Below are 26,255 nucleotides of genomic sequence, written 5' to 3' on the forward strand. Positions count from 1 at the left end.
ACCGCTACGGTCGCAGGTTCGAATCCTGCCTCGGGCATGGATGTGTGTGATGTCCTTAGGTTAGTTAGGTTTAATTAGTTCTAAGTTCTAGGCGACTGATGACCTCAGAAGTTAAGTCGCATAGTGTTCAGAGCCATTTGAACCATTATTCCTATATAGCAGATAGACAATACTTAACTTTGGAGTTACATCGGTGTCGCGAGTGACATGCAAACAGTAATAATCTTCGCTATAGACAAAGTCCAAGTAAGCATTTGATACGGATCGCTACAATCTGTTCTGCGAGTGCCAGTCTACAACTGTCCACTAATGTCGGGCCGAGGTTGGCAGGAGCGGGCTTATATTCACTTCTTGCAGAGGCCGTTCCCGCCGCGGCACGATCCTTGTCAGCGGGCTATTGACTGACGTTTCCTAACCGCCTTCTCTGGTCCTGCGTTCTTCCTCTTCGTTCCGTCGCTTGTGGTTACGCCAGAACAGAAATTACACTCCTTTCTACATCATCCGTGTTCACATCGTCTCATCCACTCTTCATTTGATGTCTTTTTCTGATTGTCCTTTGTATTTACGCCAGCTACGATTTTGGTATCAACATGTGCCAAGTGCAATTCTCGAAGTTTTCTCCTCCTAATTTATCTTCACGCTGGGTTAATTTTAAATTTTCCTTCTCAACCATCACCTCCTTCTGTAACATATTTTTTCTATTTCTCTTTACGTATTTCTCACTCTTTTTACTCTGCTGTCAATTTGTGTCTGTTGTAATTCGGCAATGCAAAGCTCCACTATGACTCTTAACTTCGTAATCTATCCCTCATGGCTGTTAAGTCTTTTATTCTGTTCCTATTGCGTGCCTGTTATTTCATTTTTCATTTATCTGTATTATTCATCACTGAGTTTTGTTCTCGAGGAAATTATTCGCTTTTCTTCCTTACGTAGTCCCTCTGGTAGCCGTCCATTTTTATTATTATTTGTTTTTGTTCTTCACCCTGTTTGATACCCGTCATTAGTTGGAACAGTAAATGTAAATGGCCTGGCTGTACTCCAGTATTCGCCGTGCAATTCCTGTGCGTGTCTCCAGCTGGCTCTGTAGGTCAGAGTATCGTAAAAATAAGGGCTGGAGGCCGTCTTCTGCGTGTTCACCGCCGCTGGTCTCCTGTCGGGTTAACTGCACGTGCGCCCGCTCCGCCAGCTGCGTACCTCGCATCGTCTCACCTCCTTCAGTGCTCTCTTTTTTCCGCTTCTGCGGTCGTATCCACTTGCACCGTCGCCTGTGTTTCGTGCGTAACGCCCACTGCAAGTATTTCGCGTGAGTCATCATTCCCCCCGCAATATCGAAAGGCCATAGTCCTCCGGGTCCGCTTTCGTTGCGCTTCTCCACCCCGTCCTTGCTACTGTCTCTGGCATTCGTTCTGGCGGCTACATTTGGTTTTTTCTCTTCATTTTCTGTTGCGCCTAATGGGTGTCTTTTTTGTGCCCACCCGAGCCGAGCCCGTCGCGCGATTCTAATATATGCTGCTCTGTTGATATGTTACACGAAACTTGTGCTGTCCGTTTTTCCTGTTGAGGTGTTCCTCCACGTGTCGTGTTCTGTGTGCCGCGTTGACTTTGTCACGTCACGCTTACCTGTTTCGTCGAATTCCGCTCCTACATTTCTCGAGAACTACAGTAACTTTTTTTAATATTCCGTTCTTCTAAACGTACCTCATCCTCCTCATTCTTTTTCCTGTCATGTAATTTACTGTCTCGTTCTCATAACTGTTAATTTAAATGTCCCACAAACAATCGAAAGTATCTCTGTCTTTACTTTCTTGTCTACTTACATGCATTCTCTTCCTATGTACACACTCTTTTGTTCCCAACATAATTAGTCCCACAAACATCCTTTAAATATTACACTATATAACTACTCATACTTCTAAATGCAGTTTATTCAAGTTGAGCACTGTTCAACGCCGTTTACGTGACTAGAACGCGTATCTCATTTATGATCTCATCACACAAAACACATTGTTTATATTTTCAAACAGTACTGGTACTGTTAGTATCCTCATATACTTCATACTGGTCTAAATGTCTACATGTGTAATTTCTCGGAATATCTCACTGTTCAAATAATGAAAATTTAGTTAGAAGTTTTAATGTTCTGCTCCTGTCGATTTACTCTGAATTTTTCACCTTTCTGAATCATAGAATCGTTACCAAATATAAATACCTACACAGGTTTCTTCATGCTTAAGATGCTACTAGCTCTAACGTCGCTGTATGATAAGTTCTTAAAGGCTGTATGTAATGGAATGTCTTATTGGCTGGTCTGACATTGATTTTGATGACACCTGACTACTTTTCTGAACTGCACTTCGTCTGGGGAAATGTGTTGTAAAGTAAGAGGTTGCCAATAGCTGACACGGTGTGCCATTGAGCTGCATTATTTCTATCCACACTGAAATTACGTATCATAGCATTCGATTAAAAAAATGTAAGGTCTATTGGCTGTCACTTGGTTTCTCTTTCTAATTTCACTTGAGTTATCACATCAACTGTTCATTACCAGATTTCATAGGCTTTACCTCCATTATTCAAAAATATACTTGTTCACGAGACTAGAAACGCACATTATTCCATTCCTGTTGTCTCTATATTATTCTTCCGTGTTAATCATTCCTAATCTGCCTCCTGAATCATAACTGTTTACCTGGTAAATCTGTGACTTCCTCCCCTATGCGTTGTCATTCCCTCTCTGTTTCTTTTTCGCCGTCTACCTCAAGCTTACTTTGCCCGTCGATATACAGGAGGGTCAGAAACAGTCTAAAAAGCTTTCAAACGTGCTGAATGGTAGGTTGTGCTGGGAAATAGCTACTAAGAAAAAAAATTGGTTTGTTGCGCCGTTTCGGAGTTGATTACCGTTGAAGTTAGCCGATCAGGCCGTTTAGCACCAGAATTCAACAGATCCATCGGATGCAATAAGATTCAGTAGTTCTCACAGCATAGATGATGCCGCAGGAGACTTCTCAGCCTTTTTTGGTCCCCTATTTTGGTCACCGTCTTGTTCGGTGTTAGGAAGGAAAACGAAGAACACGTTTGGCGACTCAGCGGCCTGATTGGCTAACTTCAATGCTCGGAAACGGCGCAAAGTACCGAAATATTTTCTTAACGATTATTTCTCAGCACAATCTACCCTGCAACACTCTTACAAGGCTTTTCAGACTATTGATTACCATCTCACTTAATTGGTGTCTCAAAAGGTACGGTATAACTTTAATGTTCTATAGCTTTCAGACTTGGCCTGAGACAGTGTATCACATAGGTTTTATACCATTCAGTCAATTTCTACATGTGCGTCTTTGATGACTCGCTTATAATCAAGTTTGTATTCGAGCTCTACCCACCCTCGACGTAACATGTTCGCATTAACCGTGGCAACTGCAGCAACTATTCGGTTCTTTAAATCATTGATTTTGCTGACAGACGTCTGACAAGTTCTGTCCTTGAAACACTTCCATAAAAAGCAGTCCACTCGAGCATAGTCAGTCGACCTAGGGAATCTGACCACAACTGCCAGTCCAGCTATCTGGAAACATCTGGTCTAGGACATTGCGCAAACTCTGAGCTCAATGTGGCAGTGCCCCAAATTGCTGGAAAACGACTGTGTATTCCGGGCCAGCCGGTTGTGGTAACGCAAACATCTCACATCAACGTAGGTTAACCTCTTTGGCTCCACAGTACGTGGTTTGGTCGTGCCCCAGATACGAACATAGCGTTTGGTTACCTTGGAAGGGCGCCTACATCTGTAGGCAAGGGGAGCCGAATACCCCCTCTCCACTCCCCCCCCCCCCCCCCAGAGCCCGCCCCTAGCTCTCAAGGAAATGAGAAAATATAGCGTATTCAGATGTTTCTATTTCAAGAAAAGATTTAAAAGCCAGTATTACACAGGTTTGCGACATGATCAGATCTGAAGTTCTGAAGTCGCCGTTCGCCTTCCAAAATATTAAAAATATACCATTTTCAAGGTCTGGAGCCACCCCCCCTCCCCCCCCCCCCTTCTACAAGTTACTGTGTGGGTGACCTTGATACCTTACACACACGTGGAATTTTGCTTCGTCTAAATGCTAGATTGTTAAGGTAATATGCATTCTTCTCTAAACGGTGAGGATCTCCACAGCGAATTGCAGTGTGTGCAACAGTTGAAATCGACGTGGATACATCTGCAAATGTTTCGAAGTGACCCAGTGCCAGATATGCAATGAACGCTGGAAAGCCAACCCTATCCGTTCTGCGTCGGCTACATCGTTCCAAGTCGCCCAGAATGATGTTTGACAACAAGGCTTCCTGTCTACATAAAATTCCTGTACCACCGGCGTATCGATATCTTCATCGACGGATACTTCCTTTAGCGTGTTTCGAAGTAGCTTGGGACTTGCGTGTCCGATTTGGTCTGAATAAATCATTCCAAACAGCGAGCTTTTCTTGAACAGTTGCCGTTATGCTCCACTCACACGATAACCAGAAACGCAAACAAACAAAATGTTGTAAATTGGTCTGTCAGATAAGCTGATTTGGTTAAAAATGGTTCAAATGGCTCTGAGCACTATGGGACTTAACATCTGAGGTCATCAGTCCCCTAGAACTTAGAACTACTTAAACCTAACTAACCCAAGGACATCACACACATCCATGCCTGTGGCAGGATTCGAACCTGCGACTGCAGCGGTCGCGCGGTTCCCGACTGAAGCGCTTAGAACCGCTCGGTGAAAGCGGCCGGCAGCTGATTTGGTGTGAAGATATTTACTCGTTTGGGTGCTATACCACACAGAGGTAGTAGCGTACTTTTGAACACACGGTGTACATTTTCAAAGGACGCTACGATGGCGTCATGCCACTGTCCACACCGCTTGCCCCGTTATTCACAATGCGTATCCATACCGCGCAACTGTGCCTTCAACATATGAAGGGCTTATTTCAATAGTGGTACAAGTCCATTACCGCCACTTTTCTGCCGATAACGCTTCTGAAATTAATGATCCAAACAAACAGAAAGAAAGGTTCATCTCTAGCAAGAAGCCATATGCTTGAATATTTCTGGTATCTCAATTGCAGATTATTCATTGCTCATTTAACCTTAGGTCACTGTATCTCAAAATGAACAAAATTCGACTTGTACCACTATTGAAATAAGCCCTTCATTTGATGTCTACACTAAGGAACTGTCTGTACTAAAGAAAAATCAAGATACTTTATAGGATTTTTCGACCTGGACAAGGCGTTTGACAAAGTAAAATAGGAATACGCTATAGAGGCAGAAAGTTAATTTACAGTAAGTACAAGAGCCAAGAGGGAATAATGAGACTGAACGACCAAGAACGAATGCTCGGACCAAATAAATATTGGAAACGAGACTCTATATGACGTAATAGATGAAATTACATGAAAATGAAAAGAGCCTCTTCCATCCTTCACTCCATCCCATTCTTTCACAACGCCCCCTCCCCCACATACTCACAGTTTCATTTCACTTCTAGCCCCACACCTTTTGCCGTAACTAACACTCCATCACACTGCTATACACTTATGTCCATTCATCCTGGTTTCGTGGTTTCGCCCTCCCCTATACTGAAAAAAAAAATTCCTGCTTCACTACTCCTTCCCTACTATCACACAGTAGTTGAATACACAAGAACATAATTAAATAGAATTACACACTTACATTAGTAAATAAATAAAAAAGGTTGTAGGTAGGAGACAAAGAAGTTGAAATATGATGTTGGCACACTACAAAACACAAACTGCAGCACGTGCTTAGAAATACGAAAACAAACAGAATACAGTGGTGTGCATTAAAGTGTGTTGTGGAAAACATATAAAATGCTTAGTGCTGCAGAACAACTAATTATTAGAGCAAAATTATCAGTGCCCAACGCAGATAAGCAACGATGTGCTAGCAGAAGGCATCTCCCGATGTAAATGAGAAATCAAGCCAAAATCACTGTAAGTACATATCAACATATTATTAACGAACTGTATTTCGATCTAAAAGCAAATCAAAACGTAAATAATTTAATTACAGACTACTGATGATGCTTTACGTCTATAAAGCGAAACGAGTCTGGTGAAAAATATCACGCTTTTTTGTAGTTGCGATGACAGAACAAAAATACCCTCAAAAATGTAGATATCTTTCCGTTTTTGTTATCTAGCATCAAATTAGAAATTAAAACATTCTTGTACGTCTTAGAATCCCTGGGACTGATATGTTGCCTGTATCATTGTCGATAACAGGCAAAACCCTTCAAGATTCTCGTTTCGTGGACTGTATGCATTGACTGTGTACATATTTAAGACTGTACGGAACCCCCAGTGTGTGACTTCTAACCTTACGTGATCATTTTCTTTTGAATAATTTTCTACTGCTCTAACGGAAAGACGTCTACGGATTTGCTGTTGCAGGTGACGTACGTGTACCAGTTTACGTGCACCCTGTTCATGGCGTGGACGTCTGGAGCGACAGATCTAATCTGCGTGAACGTCGTCATGCAGCTGTGCAGCCACCTGGAGATTCTGTGCTGTCACCTGCAGCGAGTTGGCGCCCAGTGCTGCAGCGATGCGGGTGGCAGCTGCGAGCACGGGTACCTCGGTAAGATCGCCGAGAAGCCCACTCCGAATAAAGACGACCTCCGCGATCAGCTGCGACGCTGCATTCGCTACCACCAGGAGATCATTAGGTATAGTCACTAGTGTCTGTAAACGGAGATACTTTTAAAATATTCGTTTTGCTTTTATTGTGTGATCTATCGCAGCCCCATACTGGGAGCCGAATCACAAGTATTTGTACACACTTTGTAATGATATAAATGCAAATTTTACTTACTGGATAGAGGTCCACCTGTTATGCAAAACACTGCCTTTCTTCCTTACGACACAAACATATTTCAGCACTTATGTCCCATCATCAGTATGTTCTCTTTATTCACACCTGGAAAATGTGAATGTGTAAAGTCATAACTAAATTACGAAAACTAGACCTACAAACAGTTTTTGTTGGTCGCTGTCATTATCTTAGTTTTACGTTATATGTTTATTCACGACCCTCTCTACATTATCGGATACTGGTAGCTTGGCACCTGTAGCTAAATGCTTTTAATGTGAATTACGTTGCCGGTTTAACAAATCGCTTTACAAGGCAACAGAAATTTTGTTGTGAGGAGAGATTTTGCGACTAAAATTTACGATTATTTAAATTTATTTTTAGCAATCCCTTTTTCATTTGCACTTCCATGAGGTGCTGAGAAGCACACACCAACGCTATATCTATCAGGCAGCAATTCTTTTATAAAGAAACACTTATCAGCGTTGCCAAAACACAGTGCAAATGTGCGGCCAGTTCCAATTTGCGTTCACCTTGTAACACCATAGCTCTAATGCTCTACTGATTTATTTTGCCTTTTGGTTTTATTTAATGTTACATCGTTGAGCTTCTGTAAACGTGTTTGATAGAATCGATAACACAAAGTTGTATACTCCTTTCTTTGTAAAAACTTTGGATCTCATGATTTGATCCTATGCAATGTAGTATATATCTCATTTAAATTCTTTGTCCCATTTGGAGGGAACAAGACTTACTGTATATATTTGGAATTTGTTTAAATAATTTTGTTTAGAACTACCTATATGTGCAAATGATATATTTTATTTAAAATGTTGGGTTTTCTGTTATGTAAACTGCTAACCTTCACTTAGGTTTCTTAGTTCTTTAGTATATACAACGTGTGGTGGTTCCCGTCGGGAACGGAACTGTGTAGCGCGCGCAAATTGTGGTTGGCTAGGTAGAAAAGGTGAAACCAAGAGTCAGTCGGGGACGAGCTACCAAACTGTGCACTGCCATGTTAAAGTTGTATATTGTGCTGGTTCCGAGAGAGGCTTTTTCTGCCACTTTCCAATGCCTCGGATGGATGAATAAATAGCTGGAACGATTCTGGAATTGGTATCCATCATCGCCACCAAGAAGGGACAGAGTCCAGCAATTCTGCCTGCAAATCCACCGACCAACATGCAGTTGCCACTACATTGCGCAATCACTGTAACGGAATGCTATAATAATGTACAATGAAGGATCAGCTTATTGGATGTGTTAGTGTGCCCCAATATAAGGTAACTTATAACTGAATTCATGTACCTACCTTGATTTTCCCTTATCACAACACCTTTCAGGTTCCTCTCCATTTAAACTATGATTACCGAGTGTTCTAGTTTGTGGAAAAAATGAAAGCCTCGGAACATTAAATAATGTTGTTTGATATTTGGTAAGAAGGGAATATTCAGATTTACTGTGGATCTGATGAAATTGTGGGAGGTAGTAAATGTAGTCTTGTGAAAGTCTCCCAGGGATGGAAACAGTCTAATTTAAAGTTTTGTGGAGTTTCAAAGTCTCCTATTTAATAATTTACTTGCAAGTAGAAGACTGTGGTAATAAAGACAATTTGTAGCTTCTTTTAAGGATTAAAACCTCTTAAAACTGAGGTTTACAAAGTTTTCCTTAGTAAATGATCACATTGCTGCCTGTAGTGAAGCTCTAAAAGGTGAGTTAGTTTCTTGCAAATTTGTTAACATTGTGTTTCACTGTAGTAAAAGTGGAAAACTGCAATAGTAGAAAATTATATGTTCATGATTGCTAAGTGCTTGTATCTCTTGTGTATTGGAAGTGAATATTAATAGTATAACAGGATCAACAGTTTGTCTATTGTGCTAATGCTAGGTAACAAGTAACAGAAAGATTACCATTTATGAAAACCATAATATCTTTATTCAAAAGATAGTGAGAAGCAACCTGTTAGAGGATTCCAATAAACTTTCATTTTAAATAGTAAAGTATATAACTGAGAGAGACTTAACGTATGTCCAATTAATGATTCTGCAGTGAATATTAATAGTAATGTTATAAAGACCATTCAGTTTGAATAAACCCTGAAAGTAATAGTGTGTTTCGTAATCTGTTATATTTTGCAAATAGTTTGTGCTGCTCTAGTTGTTAGTTCCAACCTTAACGTAAACATATGTATGTGTCAGAGTTCATTGCTCTCGCGTGTGGCCAGGTATAGGTCGTGTTTGTCCGTTAAAGTTATTCATACCTACTTTCTTAAACAAGAACGTTAATCTTTCTCTTGCCTAATTAGGCTGGCGACCGTTTTCCTTATTCTTTAAACAGTGTAGCTAGGTAAAACATTACTTGTTACTGTTTGAATATTTACGTAATTCTGACTTTCATTTCCGATAACACTTCCGTTAGGTACAACACGGTCAACATAACCAAATTCCTCTCAGAGGGTAACACTGCTCAGTTACTAAATACCATAATTGCTTTAATAAGCTAGTTTTATTTCACAACCAGTCTCCAACTTTAAGGTTATGGTACAGCAGTATACGGTAGTGTTATACATGGCTTTTCCGTGACAGGACTACTTTGTTCTGTCGGGGCGTAGTACGTAATAAGCCAAACTTGGTATTTGTTTGTACAAGCTACGTAATAACGCTGTTGCAGTGTTATAACCTGATCTTACGTGAGTTTGGTTCGGAATCTGGTATTTGTTTACTTTTTTTCACACCTTCCCTTCATTTTCCCTTTCTTTCTGTGTGTCTGTGTATATATGTGTTTTCTTAACTATTTAGGTTGCCTGCATTCCTTCAACACGTCAGATATTGTGGCATTTCACAGTGTAGTGTAATAATTTTAAATACGTTTTCTCTCTGCTAGTGCCTTCTGAGTGTACAAGTTTCCTTCTGTTCTCACTTCCAGATGAGTGATGGTTTCTTTTTAAATTCTTAGGTGTCTCGAATATCTTCTTTTAAAGGCCATATGAGTTCGACCTATGAATACTTACTGACAAGTGTTGCTTACAAGTTCATATATGTGTGAGCTTTGAATATAACTCTGGGCGTTTGTTGTATTCCGTAAATATTGTCGGACTATGATCGTTATCAACTTAAAATGAAATTTACCGTAATAACATGAATGAGAAAATTAATTACGAGACCGTCACATCTTTTAGACCCAAGCTGTATAAATGTACGCAAGTGGAATACTTGTTGTAGTCAAAGGTTAAGGCCCTAGCTGTGAAGGAATAGGCCTAATACCAAAACTGAAAACAATTAAGGTGCTAACAGAAATGAGATTGAATGGACACATAAATTCATTCGAACAAAGCGCTAATACAGAAATGAATATGATTATCTGACAAAGTTAAAATACAGAAAATGTACCACGAGCTTCAAATGATGTGAATCTTCATGTCGCTAAAGTTACTACGACAGATTCAAATACCACACATAAAAGCACCTCATGCTCTGAAATAACTGACGAATTTCCTATTGCTCGATTACAGGGAGGAATGTTAAATTGGAAGAAACGTGTAACCAAACCACAGATGAACATGTAACAATGAACTTGCAATGCTCAGATTTGTAACGAGGGATTGTACCACTGTGCCGTTCTGCTATTACTATTCTTCCTAATATATCTGAAACATGAGGAGAGTGCTCCCTTCATCTCTAGCTCTCTGATGTGTGATGGTAGGGTTGCGCTATTACAGACTCGAATTTACGACTGCAAATCCTTTGCTGCAGGCGAGGCTGAACCCAGACGAAATGTGCTCTGCACCACAACCTGCGCTGAAGTTCCCTCTTGTCTGTCCGTCTCGAGCAGCCTGCTCTTTCCTTCCCACAAACAAAACATAATGACCATTCATTTTAGAAGTACTCTTTGCCCACCAGTGGAGTAACTGTTTCTTCAGCAATACACCTTGCCAAGGACGTGTACGTTAAAAAACTGCTATGACTTCTCTGAGAAACTTCCCTCCATGTGATTTGTCTTCATGACGTCAAATAAATTTTAGCAATGGGCGTTTTTACGTCCAGCAACTAGCCTCGCTTCACATATACTGGGAAAGTTAAAGAACTTAACCTGCGGTTAGCTGGTAGTTCTGTGACATCTTCACGGTTTTTGGAAAGCCGGAAATTCATGTCTGCTTACACACTACTCTGAGCACAGGCAGTTATCTGGCCTCATGCTGATATGTGTTCCTTCTCCAATCCAACAGCTCTCCGCTCAGCCAGACGGAGTAAAAACATGACATAAAACTGAAAAATAACTGTGGTCTGGAAGGAAGCCTCCCAGAGACGCAATTTTCGCCATGAAAACCCTTCTGCTCTAAATGTGGCATGGCCTGGCTCTGTTTCTGTGAACACTTTTGTGGTAGCTGAATACCAAGGCCTGGTTCTTTTCTGCAGGATGTTACGTCATCTATGTTGAGTCAACAGTGGGTATGAGTCCCAAGCTCGCTTAGACAAGGAACGCATAAATCCAGCACAAGGTTAAATGTGAAAACCATAATTAAGTCAAGAGGTTGCCAACAAGTCAGCTCATACAGTCATTCCAGTGATATATTCTCTTCAAGGCTATTATTGTAGGTCCTGCCTCCTGATTATCCTCTGGTTGAATTAATTATCAATTTTTTTTTATTTCAGTCTTTGATCACAATATCAATTCTTTTGACGATGACCGGTTTCAGTCAGTAACGACTATCCTCATATCTTTTCTACACTATGTCCTAAAGTGATAAGGCCGTAATGGCATCGTCAAAACATATAAATATACTCAGCACAGCATCGTCACATTGATCAAAAATAAGGTGTTGCCTATTCTACACAAAATAAGGTGTTGCCTATTTTACACCTTATTTTAGATCTATGTGATGATGCTGTGCTGAGTATATTTATATGTTTTGACGATGCCATTACGGCGTTATCACTTTAGGACATGGTGTAGAAGAGATCTGAGGATGATCATTATGACTGAAACTGGTCATCGTCAAAAGAATTGATATCGTGAACAAGGACTGGAATAGAAAACATTTGTCAGCATTGGATCACTGTTATTATACGCGACTATGTCACAGCTTGTGGACTTAATTATCATTAAAAATAAAGAGAGAGAAGCAAAATGTCTTGAAACTTTTCATAACAACTTGCTTGTATCAAAATTTTACGCCGAAGGTGGTCCTCTTAAGAATGAAATTGACGCAAAAACAAGCAAAATTTAAAGGCAACGACAGACTGTATTCAATGAGAAAAATCAAGCTGATCTATGTGACAAACAACGTCAATGGCAGCCAAGAAAGTACATAAATGGAATCCTTCCCAACCCCATCATGTGGATAAGGATCAAGCAACTAAAGGAAAACACATTAAATGACAAGGAAACTACTGTAATACATTCACATTTAACACTGTCCTGGATACTGAAGGCAATCCTTGACAATTACTGAATGTACACAAATCGAAGCATGATTTCTTTTCCAGGTGGTCATATATCATTCACAACTTTATCAAGAACAGAGTTGAAATTAAATTATAACAATTATTTTTGTTACTCTACCCATCAGAAAGTGCAGTTCCTTGTCAGTTCACTACATGACAGGATAAAATATTGAAAGACTGAAGGTGCACTCATATCAAGTGCTTAGAAAGTGGATCCATATAGTTATGTCAAAGAATATACAGAAAATACATGTACTGCAGAAAACATAGAGGTTTTTATACTGATACGATTCTTCCTTTGAATAATACAGAGGTAAGAAATGAAAAACAATAAGACACAACAAGGACTGCTTCAAATAATTCAAATGACTTTATCTGTGATAACGTGATTTGTAATTATTCTAATGTGATAATGGCCAAAATGTACCTATGCTTTAAGTGGGTCATGGAATTTGTAAAAGAAATTGCATGCTATACTTTCTTGAGAATTAAAAATTCGGTTTCATTTGACCCCCAGATGCTAATGTAATAGAGTTGCAGAGGCTCTGCAATGCTATTTCAGTTTATGGGGTACCAAGTGGACTGAGTCATGAAGGGGGTTTTGGTTTGAGGAGGGAAAAACTCATGTTTTGTCGAATTGAAGGCTATACACACAGCTGGTTTGAATCATACTTAACGAACAGAAAGCTAAAAGTTGTGCTGAATAACACAAATAATGTTAGGAGGGTGGTAAATTCTAGTGAATGGGGAGTTATCACAAAGGGAGTCCCACAGGGTTCAATTTTGCGTCCTCTGCTGTTCCTTATTCATGTGAATGACCTCTCACTTAACGTTCAGCAAGCAGAACTATCACTTTTTGCAGATGACACGAGTTTATAATAAATCCGATTCGAGAAATATCTGCTGAAGATATTTTTAAGGATGTTTTTCAAAGAATTATTAAGTGGTTTTCAGAAAATGGACTCTCCATTAATTTTGAAAAAAACTCACTATACCCAGTTCTGTACACTGAATAGTCATACTGACAATTGATGTAGCTTATGAACAGGGTTTAGGTAACTGGGTGGACTTCTCCAAATTTATGGGTGTTCACATTGATGGCAACTTGAACTGGAAGAAGCATATTTGTGAGCTTCTCAAACAATTAAGATTTGCTTCTTTCACTCTTCGTATAATAGCTCGTCTTGGTAATAAACAGATCAGCCTCCTATGTACTTTGCATATTTCCATATAATAATGTCTTATGGAATAGTTTTCTGTGGTAACTCACCACTTAGATATAATGTATTGATTGTACAAAAGAGAGCAGTGAGAATAATTAGTGGTGTTCACCCAAGGACGTCGTGTATGCACCTATTCAAGGAATTACGTATTTTAACTGCACCATCAGAGTACATTTATTTGCTAATGAAATTCGTTACAAATAATCCATCTCAATTCACCAAGAACAGTGATGCTCATATGTACAACACTAGAGGGAAAAATGACCTTTTCTATTCGTTATTGAAGCTGTCACGTGTTCAAAAAGGAGTACATTGTCCAGCAACAAAAATCTTTGATCATTTGCCCAACAACATAAAGTGTCTGGCAGGTAGCAGATCAAGTTTTAAATCTAGCTCAAAATGATTTCTTTAGGACAACTCCTTCTATTCCATAGACGAGTTTCTGATTCAGAACTGGTAAAAAAGAAATTATACCTCTAAATGTAGTTGCATGTGTATAACTAAATATGTAATAATATTTATATTAGCACTATTCATGTGTGTATATATGTAGCTTGTAATCTGACTTGTTCCACATCATATCGATAAAATAATCGTAAAAATGATCTTTGGAAAATGACATAACTAAATTACCTAGTGATCCAGAGATGCAGATTCGACTCCTGGCATTGGTACAGATTTTCGTTCTTCGCTTCAGGCATATATGTGCATTATAAATTGATCTTGATACATAGAGAAATACCGAGAGTGATGGCAGACAGCAGTTGCGGTATTCTTACTAGGAGAACAGAAATATGAAAATCAGTGGTGTCCGTTTTAGCATAGTACTGTGTTGAGGTACAGCTAGACTACCTTGTAAATCTTTCATATGGAGGGAATGTGTGTCTGCATTGATGTAATGTGGGGGGGGGGGGGAGGAGGGGTATCCTTTACGTGATTATTTCTGTAGGCAAAAATGATCATTGCATACGGCACAGCACCAAAACGACCAATAGCCAGGACACGGGCACTAACATCCCTAGTAGACATCAACAGCTCTGTTGTCCCTGATTGTAGTACGACCACGATTTGAGTGGGAGCCATACATTTTTCTCTGTCCCCTCTCTTCCCCTAGGAGACTCCAGCCGACTCTCTTCTAATCAAGGAGTCCTTAATTAATGCCCCTGTCAACATTGAAAGCGATTAGCCCACTATAACGGGACGATCTTGGCCATTTCCACCTCTAGTGTGGTGCCCACTAACTGCCCGTCCTCCTGGTCTGTTATCGTAGCCCATCCCAACTCCTCGTTCGAGAATCTCCACAGTCCTTGACAACATATTCAGAACAAAATCATATCCTATTACAATATTAAACACTACACAGATACTGTAATTGCCTCTTCAGTAAAATGTTAAAACAGACAAATGACTTTTCTATCAATCGCTCTGTTCTAAGAAAAATTCCCTCTACGTGATCTGCTCTCATGATGTCACATGAATCTTATCGTATATCAGTTTCAAATGCAAATGGTAGCCTCGCTTCTCAGGTCTCGGGGCAGTTAAACAGCTGTGCCCAAGAATATGCCCTAATTCTGTACCAGCTACAAGTTTTTGGACAACTGAAGGCTCTGTTCTTCGTAAAGGCAATGCTCCAGTCTCTCGCTGACGCGTTCTTTCTTCCATCCTACAGCTGTCGGATCAGCTGGCCAGACTGGAAACATCCCATAAAATCGAACAATAGATGCGGGCTGCCAGGGAGGTGCCTGGGTACGGAACTTCTAGCCTGACAATGCTTCGCTCTCCACCTGTGACATGGCTGGCACTATTTCCACGAGTGCCTGTGTCTTAGTTGCATAAAAAGGCCCATATTTTTTCTGCCGTGCCCAAAATCGCGTTTGATGAGGCTTTTATGTATGCAGTTCTCAAGCTCTCTCAGTAAACTAGTAATATACTCAGCATCAGGTTACATGTAAAAATACTACTTAAGATAAGAAGTCAGCATATACAGTCATTCCAGTCACATTTACTTTCTGAAGCTTTTATTGTTGGATCCTGCGTCCCTTCCGTTGAATTAATTATCATGTAGGATGAACAGAGAGAAGCCAAATTGCTTGCTGCTTTTCAGTAGAAAAAAATATAATGAGAAATAACGGAGATACTTTTCATAAAACTAAACAGAGTTTACCAAAATGTATCTCATGTACCTGAAAAAGATAGTCTACAGCATGTGTGGGTCAAATGGCTCTGAGCACTATGTGACTCAACTGCTGAGGTCATCAGTTGCCTAGAACTTAGAACTAATTAAACCTAACTAACCTAAGGACATCACACACATCCATGCCCGAGGCAGAATTCGAACCTGCAACCGGAGCTGTCGCTCGGCTCCAGACTGTAGCGCCTAGAACCGCATGGCCACTCCGGCCGGCTACAGCTTGTGTGGAGCTATGTCACTGAGACATAAGCTATTGTTAAGAAAGCCTTTTAAAACCTAATGGTGCCTCGGAGAGCAATGGAGAAATTAATACTATGAATTGCTAGGAAAAACTGGAAAGGAAAGGAATTTAATAAGCTACATATTTGAGAGTAATGGATAATATTTACTCTAATTAGTGTTAAATATTGATACGACTGGCATTTTTAAGGAAGTAACTTCAAAGTCTGCACGCGACGAGGAAAGACACAATGACCTAACGGAAGATGAACAGGTTGCATCTTAATGCACTCAGCGTCACAATGCAAGCTTATCACCAAAGATGGTTACGCAAAGGCGTAGGAACGACATTTATCCAGTTGTAGAGGCCATGTGCCTGACACGGACAGTTATGCTGTTTGTTAAGGTGCTTACTGAACGAGTTTGCATCGTTTTCCATGGTTCAAATACGAGGATGAGTCAAATGAAAACCTTAAATTTGTAATAACAAATCGAAATTTAGCACCGTTATCCTGTAAGTTGGTAAGCGTGCTACAAACAGCGAGCAGAATGGCCTGTAGGTGGTCGCACAGTGCAGAGGCACATATTCCGTCGCAGGATCAGTATAAAGATGGCCGCCCCACTTGCGACTTGCACCAGGGAAGAACAGAGATCTGTCATTCGGTTTTTGCGTAGTTAAGGTGTGAAATCTATTGAAATTCATCGACGAATGAAGGTTCAGTACGGTGATGCACGTTTGTCATAGCGGCAAGTCTATGAATGGAATAGGAAGTTCGCAAATGGTGTGACTTCAGTGGAAGGTGCTCCTCGTCCACGTCTGGCACAACAAGTTGTAACTCCACGGAAAATTGCAGCAGTTGAAGCCATATTGAAGGACAACATTGTGCATGATGTGCTCCAGTTTCACAAAGTTTCTACAAGATGGGTGCCACAGCAGCTGATTCCTGAAATGAGAGAACGACTTATTGATGCTTATGAAGATCTTCTTCGGCGCTTGGAACAAGAAGGTGATGTCTTCCTTGCAAGAATCGTTGCTGGGGACGAAAGCTGGGTTCACTTCTACCAACCTGAAACGAAGAGAGCGAGCAACCCAGACCTTGCCCCCAAGTGATTTCCATATGTTTGGACAATTCAAAAGCAATGGGAGGAAAGAAGTTCCGTTCTGATGAAGAGGTACGCCACGCGGTGCATGAGTGGTTGCACAGGCTACCAAAAGAATCCTTATCTAAAGTAATTTATGCACTTTGTAAGCGCTGGAGGACTTGCATTGAGCCTGGGGGAGATTATGTTGAAAAGTGATACAGCTTCGTACCACTTCTGAACAATAAATAATATTTAAAAAAAATATTTAAGGTTTTCATTTGAATCACCCTCGTAACTTTAAGCTTCGTGGAATAAGGAGACCTAAGTAACAAATACACCAGTGCAGTTCTGTAATTCATATGGTGGATGGACGGTTGCATGAGGTGAAACTGTCTGGCATATAATGCAGGCAGAACAATAAAAAGATGGACTTCCAATTATGTTTTATTTATGATTCATAAATTTTAGAACATAAGATTGCTTTTTTCTTATTCAAGATAAGTAGTGTTGGTACGATTTGCATTCTAGGTTCAGGAAACGTCCGCAACGTGGTATTAATGAGCACAGTTCCTCTCAGATGCCATGTGTTAAAATGTTATTAAGACTTAGTCATACTTCTGCCGTTACAATCTATAGACGGGAATAGTTTTACAGTAAACTATATTACTTTGATCGATTGAATATTTTTTAATTTTCCAATAGTGTATCAATAAGATGTTTTTTTGTTTGCTCCTGGCTCAGTGTGGCTCGTGAAATGGACAGCCTGCTGTGGTCGATTGTGTTAAGCCAATGCCTTTGCGGAATGTCAGTCTTGTGTCTGCTGTTATTTCAGATGGCTCTGGTGAGTTCCATTCAATTAAAATACCTAACAATAAGAACAACATCCTACTGATTTCTTACTTGATAGCAGGAAACTACCTATAGTGTTATATACCCATCATTCATTTGCAATAAGTTCGAAGCTGGACAAACTATAAAAAACATGGGTCGAACTGCATGTTATCCAAAGAATCAGTTGTCAGTATCTGATTTTATTTATCTGTTTTGCCATTCTGTTTGAATAAATTTTCACAGTCGCCACCATGGTGTTAACATGTTATATAGTTTGTTTAAAAAAAAAGCCTGAATGGTTGAGCTTGGGTTCCGTCGATTCGTATACATAGGGCACAATCCACATGATACACGTAAAGAGATGTAAGCTCGTTGAAAGAACCATCCTGGCATTTAGTTTAACCCACTTTAAGGAAATATCCAATTGTTAGTGTGTAAGAGTGAGATAATATCAAGAAAGGAAACGTCCAAAAAATTTTGAATTACGACATAGGTTATAACTTCAAGAACAAAGAACTAAATAAGAACTCTGTTTAAGAATTTCAAGCGAAACATGTAAATTCGTGTTGCATGTATGACGTAAACACACAGTGACACTCCTGTAAGGAGCATCTTTCACACCTTATGTGATTTTTTTATATTATGTTTCTTTGGACAGTATACGTTGACTATCGAGACAATTGCCAAGTACCTGAGCTACATGGCGTCGATACTTCTTCAGATCTTCTGCTACTGTTGGTTTGGAGACAATCTAAGTTCAAAGGTAAGTAATAATAATATGCTCTTTTATATCCAAGCCACTTGATAACCGCGTATTGCCCGGTTCCTTATTTATGCAGTTCATGCATTACAGAGGACAGTAGTCAAATATATCAAGAAATCTTATCTACACGTGTTATAGGTATGAGAATTGTGCACAAATTGCAATGTAAATACTTCAGATATACCTTACATTATGTATTAAACTCAAATCTTATTTATAGTAAATAGTTTTAATTTCCCTGTAAAAGCAAGACTGATTTGTATGTGAATGTACTCTGCATCAAGTAATACAAAATAGGTTGTGAGAGATATACGGTTCTCTGCCCCAGTAACATTGCTTAACAGATTGCTTTGTGAGCTGTTGGTCACAATGCGCCAGTCCTACAGGAAATTTCAATACTGTAAAGAATGACGGATGCCGTTTTCATGACTTTTATTTGAATTAAAGCGTCTGGCAGCATCTACACACGTGCTGTTGAAACACTTCACAGTTTTAGCGATACGAGGAACATACAGATTAAAATAAAGCGAAACCACATTTTAAACAAAAGAGGTCATGGTAGTAACTGAGTTCAATATGAGAAGCTGGCTTCTTTCCGAAAAGTGGATCTATTTGGTGCGTTTATACCTTCCAACTGAACAACTATATTTGTGAGTTGAATGTCTATTTAGGAATTGTGTCTACTTAATCGGTTTATCAGTGCTTTGTGTTACTTTCAAGGTATCTAATATTTCGTTTCGTCTTGGCCCCCAGCAGTACACATCAGCAAAACAGAAACTTTCTCAACATAGATATCCATTGCTTCTATCCGACTCTGCGACAAGCTACCACGCACTCACCATTAGTGTAACACTTTGTTGCATACAAGAAAAATGTGGAGCACTTCCTCAGATACCGGCGGTATCCTTCCCATAAAAATTAACATATACGACAATTTAGCACTGTAAAACAATGAAGCGAAGCAAATTCCTGCTTCTATTGATCTTCCTACTCTTTTCGTAGCCGTAATATAATAATTTCTTATTAAGTAGTGCTACAGTATAATACGACTGCACTATTTGTGACGTTGCGTGCGAAGAACGGCCACGAGACCCGGAAGACAGCAGACACAACCGACCAAGTTGATACTGTGTTCTTTGTTATAAGGAAGGGGATCGATGTAGTTTAGACGTGTTACCTAGTGAATGTTAGTGATTAAAGGTCTTCTAAACCACCTACTTCGTAGATGAAATACATTTCTCCCAGCCCTGAGTATATGACCAGTTCAGATAATAGAGTTCCTAGCAAGCAAAGCACAACATATGGCTATTATCCGTGCAGAGTCTTCAGATTTAAACGTAAGTTAAACTGTATGCCAGTGGGGTGAGTTAACCATGCATATATTAGTAAATAAACTAGCGGATATTATCGGAATCTCGAGGATACTGTTCCCAGTTAACACAGAAGTTACAAAGCCAGAAAACTGAAGCGAAATTTAGGAAGACATGCACGTGTCCTTTGCTTGCAGATATTCTCACTGTAACCAAATTTAATTAACTGTACGTAATTGGACAGGATAGTTGCCGAATAATCACTGGAAACAACTGCATCCATTAAATATCTAGGAGACCACAAACAAACCGAAAGAACCACACAAAATCAGTCACGGGAGTAGCAAATACTAGACTCAATTTCATTGGAAGAATGCTCAGGTAATGTATCCCAGACATGAAAAGTGTAGATTACAAAACCATCGTTCGTCCGATATTTAAAAACTGTCACTCAATCTGGGAAGCTGTTAGACATTATTTTTATATTCATGCAGCCACCTCATTTTTACACAATTATTAAAGCTGCTTAATGCATATATTGACAAAAAGTTTCACATCGTGAGAGCAATCTTTCCCACAAACCCACTTACAAATATTGTCACATCCAAACATTTAATGCAGCATTTCTTACGTTCTTTTGTAATGCTTCATTGTCATATATCCACACCTTTAGCAGTAACCAAGCTTTGTAACAGTTTGAAGGTTTTTCTGTTGATGGTAGAGAGAAACGGTTGTGCTGCTGCGATGTACCATGCATCCCAAGTTAAGTAATTTAAGAAGTATCATATTCTATCACCAAAGATATTTATGTCTTTTTGCTTTCCTACACACAGGATTATCATGTGGTATTATTTATGATAGTTTAATACTTCTAGTTTGCTAAAAGGTTTGCAATAGGTATGTTTATAAATAATTAAATCTTCTGCTACCAGTCACGATTTTTCATTATTTTAATTTTCGCACGACGCGTTTCAAGAAATAATTCCCATTTTCAAGTGCGTTTTTTGTGTGTATTAAGCCATTTCTTTTGATGTTGTCAGTGTGTGTGAGTCTGCTTTATTTCGTTGACTTCTACTGCAATACATAAGAAACACGTGATTTTTTAGTTGGGTATCAAGTCTTTTTGTGAAGTTAGTGGCGAAATTTAGAAGAATTTGTACTTACAGATTTCTAATGGTCCATCTGTACAGAGTCTCACACACACTAAACATCACACACAACTTTTTCTATACTTTACACATTGAAAATACCTTATATAAACAAAACAGTAACAAAGATCGTCTTACAGGTAGTCCACAGAGATAACATTATAGGTCTTCCACAGATAATAATATTCTTTTGTACAGAGATTATTTATCTTAACAATTTAGCACATTAAAAAAGACCCAACCAAACAATTTCAAAGTAAAATTAAGGAACAATTAAAGAACACACATTTCCTGTTGACAGAAACTGAAAAGAAATACCTTACATGTATGAATCCAAAAGCACCACACCTAAGAGCAGAGCCAAAAATTCACAAAAATGGAAACCCGATACGTCCCGTGGTCAACTTTATAAATAGCGGAGCATACAAACTGTCACAAAAACTTAATAACATACTGATGAATAATTATACATATAAACAACATATCCTATAAATAACAGCATGATTCTAGCTAAAGAACTAGGAACCAGAAAGCTCCCCAAGATGCACAGTTTAAATCACCTGACATCACCAACCTATACTGAAACATACCCATACATGAAGCTCTAACAGTAATACAAAAGAACCTTATTCAACAGAAGAAACTTTCATACACAGAGATTGTCGATTTTATGGAACTCCTCCAGTTAACCCTAAGTTACAATTATTGTACCTTTAGTGACAACATTTATAAACAACCAGATGGCCTAGCAATGGGATCATGTATATACGGTACCATAGCTGACATATACACAAATCACTTAGAACAAAAATTATTTGACAGCCAAGAACCTTACCTAAAGAAAATAGAATTTTGTAGAAGATATGTAGATGACACACTACTGTTAGTGAAAGGAGATACCAAAGACATCACAGATTTTCTAAATCATTTTAATAATCGAAATGAAAAAATCAAATTTACAGTGGAAAATGAGCAAAATAAAAGTATCAACATCTTAGACCTAAATATTACAAGACAAAACAACACATGCACTTTCAAAAGTTATAGGAAGAACATAATGACTGACCCCACAATCCCTGCAACCTCATATCCATAAACAGGAAAAATACAAGTCAATGATGCATATGGCAACAAAAATACCATTGAAGCAAGAAGGTATGCATCAAGAAATAAACACAGTGAAAAAGATTGCTTTTGCCTTTGGTTACAATGCTTCCATGGTTGACACAATCCTAGACAAAGTAAAGAAAACCCAAGGTACAAACTGCACCACACAAGAAAAAGTGAAAAACAAATTATATGTAGTATTCCATACATAGGCAATGTATCACAGAAGATTGTTTTGTTTTTATACGATATTTTCGATGTGTAAAGTGTACATCAAGTTGTGTGTGATGTTTAGTGTGTGTGAGGCTCTGTACAGATGGACCATTAGTAAACTGTAAGTACAAATTCTTCTAAATTTCGCCACTAATTTCACAAAAAGAATTGATACCCAACTAAAAAATCGCGTGGTTCTTATGTATTGCAGTATAAGTCAACGAAATGAAGCAGACTCACACACATTGACAACATCAAAAGAAATGGCTTAATAATCACAAAAAATGCACTAGAAAATGGGAATTATTTCTCGAAACGCGTCGTGCGAAAAGTAAAATAATAAAAAATCGTGACGTAGTAGAAGATTTATTTATTTATAAACAAACCTATAGTTTCTACTGTGGCAGGCTTTCAAAAATTATTTATAATATATCAAAGTAAAAAGGTTTGCAAATAAGTTTATAGGATGTATACTTCAGGCCAGCCAAAACTACTGACAATACTTGTGTCATGACTCTTTTTTCTGGAAGAAGTTTAGATCATGTGGAGGATATGATGAACAATAAAAAGAAGAACGGTATTTTGATTCGTCCGTATACAGGATGAAGAAAAATTCGCGCTCTCGAATCCCGATTACTCACAAACTAGCAATACAAAGACACCTGTCACAAAATTTCGGCTTGCCCATGTTTCCGGTAGTAAATGGACGTTAAGGATAGGCAATATGGCAACGTTGTAATCACATTTACGGTAACTGTCTCCACCGCATATAACAGAAGTGCAGTGCTGTTGGTGCAATGGATAGCTTTTGGGTTAGTATCAAGGAGCTCGAGGGTTCGAGGGGTCGAGGTGTATTCGCTTTCATTTGCCAATTTCAATTTTCCTTATAGTACTGCAGTATACACCGTTTCTTAAGCTACATGCTTCCGACTTTTACTTAATATACTTTTATAAATTATTTGTAAAGCACGTTGCTAGCCCTGCTGGCGATTTAAGGTCACTAGGAAATGTAATGGACCTGACTGTGCCAAGACTAATAATAGTCGGTACTAATCGATGGAACTATTCGGGGACGCTACACAGAAAGCAGGTTTGGAATCTAGCATATTGTACAGGATGGGCGTATAGGCAGGCGGTGGGCGTTATGGAATGATTGGGATTATTTTTAGAGAAAGGCCATTTATTGGCTAAAGCATGTTGAAAGGGGCTACATAGGCCTAGGGAGGTAAGGGTGAGCCAGAACTTAGAGTTTGGCGAAACATTGTTCGCGAAGCTACCGAAAGTTGTCTGCCAAAACTAAGTCCACAGTGCCGCAGCACCGGGAGAAGCGGGAGATGTTCAATGCTACAGGGCGCGCATCCGACTCGCGGGTGAGCAAGAATACAAGAGCGCTGGCCCGGCGACGGGCGGCCGGGTATATTAGACGCACCACGTGGCTTCCTCCGCCCTGATTGGTCAGGACTGAGCAAACCGTGCGGGCAGTATGGAACATTCCAGAGCGTTGCCTGCTAAGCGACGCCTGCGACGGCGTTACCTCGTAAGCACATGAGAGAGGCGCATGGCCAAGGTGCCCTTCCTCGGTGCTGACTTCCTGTTGCTAAACCGTGGGACGAAATAATTTACAGGCAGCTAACACTGCCGGCCGTGGCTTGGCCTCAATGTGAAAATGAAGTAACCGTTTAGAAGCTCATATAATAAAGTAAATTCTCCTACTGTCTGGCTCATCCTTTACAATATGCAGTAGTGTGGAACAATTTGCGTCGACAATTAGTAAAAGGCTTGTTTAAAGGCTGACCAGTGAAAACGATTGTACTTTAATTTCCGTTTTCGTAGTATGTAAGAGTAAATGTTTTGTAGAAGATCCGTCGTAATGTGTGACGATTAAGACACCAAACACCGTACCACGTAGACTACATGTAGCAAATAAAAGCAAATATGCTTCGACGGAGAATCGAATCCTCGACCTCCTCCATGCTGACCCAAAACGCTACCCACCGCGCCAACATCACAGTTGTACGCCGCTAATTACCGTACATGTGATTACAGTATCGTCAGACTGCCAATCTTTAAAGTTCATTTACTACCTGAAATATGCGCAGGATGAATTTTTGTGATGGACATTTTTGTATTGCCAGTAAGTGAGGAATTTCACTGTGAAGTCCGAGTGCGTGAATTTTCTTCACGCTGTATATAAATGTTCCTAATCCTCTGTGACTCTTAGCCAGCAATACCGCGCTATTATTAACTTTAGTGTAGTACTCGGGTTGAGTGCAGTTAAGTTATACTTTGAAAGCGTGTATGCGGAAGAAAGTAAGATACTGTCAGAATGCAGGTAGTTTCCGGAGCATCAGGTTGTACGCCGCACTCTTAAGGCGTTACAGCTGCACAGATGCCTGTGATTGTTGTGTGCGGTCTACTGTGCCGGCAGAGCACTGCTGTGGCGCGGGTCGCCTACAGCTGCGCCTGGACCAGGGGCTCAGCGGGGTTCGGGCGGTCGCTGTGCATCCTGATGGCGCGCGCCCAGAGGCCGCTCATCGTGTCCGGCGGCAGCTTCTACGTCCTCTCCAGGGAAGCCTTCATCAGGGTCAGTTCTCTCACTGGCGCTCCTTAATGTAATTGATTGTTTACTAGATTTGCTGCAATCTCCAGGTGACTGCTGTTAAATGATGGACTGTTCGGCACCTAGTTTCGCTCCACCCCATTATATATATCAACTACAGATGGACCTAGAGGTAGCCCTTCCATTTCTGGTGATAGGAAAATGTGACGCACCTTGCGAAACACTGCCTACAGCAATCGTACACAAGCTGAGTCACATTTACCTGCCTTCAGTTGCCTCCATGACATGTTACTTCTGTCCGTTCAACATTATAACCGGTCCCAAGACAATGTTGTGCAATAGATCATTTGCAATTCTGTCACACTATATGTTGGTCAGGCTATCGGGACGTTGTAGGAGGGTGTACTTTGTATAAAAGTCGCCCAAGGTTACTACAGACGAGCAAATCAACTATTGCAGAACACTGTCTTGGCACTTGCCATCCTATGGAATCTAAGGGAGATTCAGGCATGCACTTATAGCTATTAGGATAGTCTTATTAAGCAAGCAGTTGAAATTAAATTACCACATAACATGATAAATAGAGCTGGAGGTTTTTCTTTAAATTCTGCGTGAAATCCTGCTCTCTTTCGTGTCAAATAACCGATTGACAGAATTAATGTTATCCCACCCTTTGCTTAGTAATTTTCACAATCTATAACTTCTGGCGTAGGTCATTTTAGGTTGTATGGTGGCGCTAGTGTGTACAGTGTGTGTGTGTGTGTGTGTGTGTGTGTGTGTGTGTGTGTGTGTGTATCTGTGTGTGAGTAGAGAGAGAATTATGTTTTTGGAACTGCTCTGCAAACCGAAGTTTTAAATTTGCTTGCACAGTGCTTACATTCTGCAGTTCTGCCTTGAAAACGACGGGATGCTCACCTGTCGAAATATAGTCGATTGTCGACGACGTCATCCGCCTGCCTTCCAGTAAGATATTTGGTAATTAACGGTTACTATGAAGTTCGTTATGGTCGTTTTAAACCATGGTACAGTGCTGATATATCAGAAAAAGGACAGAGAGTCGAAATGGTATTGCTTGGTTGGGCTTCCTGTTTTCACGTCAGGCAGCATTGTTTCAAAACAGTAAAAGCGCGGCGGTGTGACACGATTGTGTAAAGGTCGTTAAATGCGATGTCATAGCTTCAGCTTCCTGAGGAAGCAAAGTTCATGATAGTGTAGAACCTCTAACAATAGCCGACCAAGCGAAAGAAATTGGCATAGTGAGGAAGTCTAATAGATGTTGCAAAATTTGTAGAAGTAATTAAAGGCAA

The 26,255-nt window shown here is 39.8% G+C and overlaps 1 protein-coding gene across 1 annotated transcript in view; it reads left to right on the forward strand.

Moving 5' to 3' along the window:
* The window catches only part of LOC124799161 (odorant receptor 49a-like), an 86,184-nt gene that overhangs the window by 53,552 nt on the left and 6,377 nt on the right, over positions 1 to 26,255 (forward strand). Inside the window, exons 3-6 of the mRNA XM_047262700.1 lie at positions 6,439 to 6,713; positions 17,758 to 17,857; positions 18,506 to 18,610; positions 24,817 to 24,972. Coding sequence (XP_047118656.1) covers positions 6,439 to 6,713; positions 17,758 to 17,857; positions 18,506 to 18,610; positions 24,817 to 24,972 — 636 coding nt within the window. The remainder of the gene's footprint in view (positions 1 to 6,438; positions 6,714 to 17,757; positions 17,858 to 18,505; positions 18,611 to 24,816; positions 24,973 to 26,255) is intronic.

This window comes from Schistocerca piceifrons, chromosome 5, assembly GCF_021461385.2.
Source record: "Schistocerca piceifrons isolate TAMUIC-IGC-003096 chromosome 5, iqSchPice1.1, whole genome shotgun sequence".
In the NCBI taxonomy this organism is placed as follows: Eukaryota; Metazoa; Arthropoda; class Insecta; order Orthoptera; family Acrididae; genus Schistocerca; species Schistocerca piceifrons.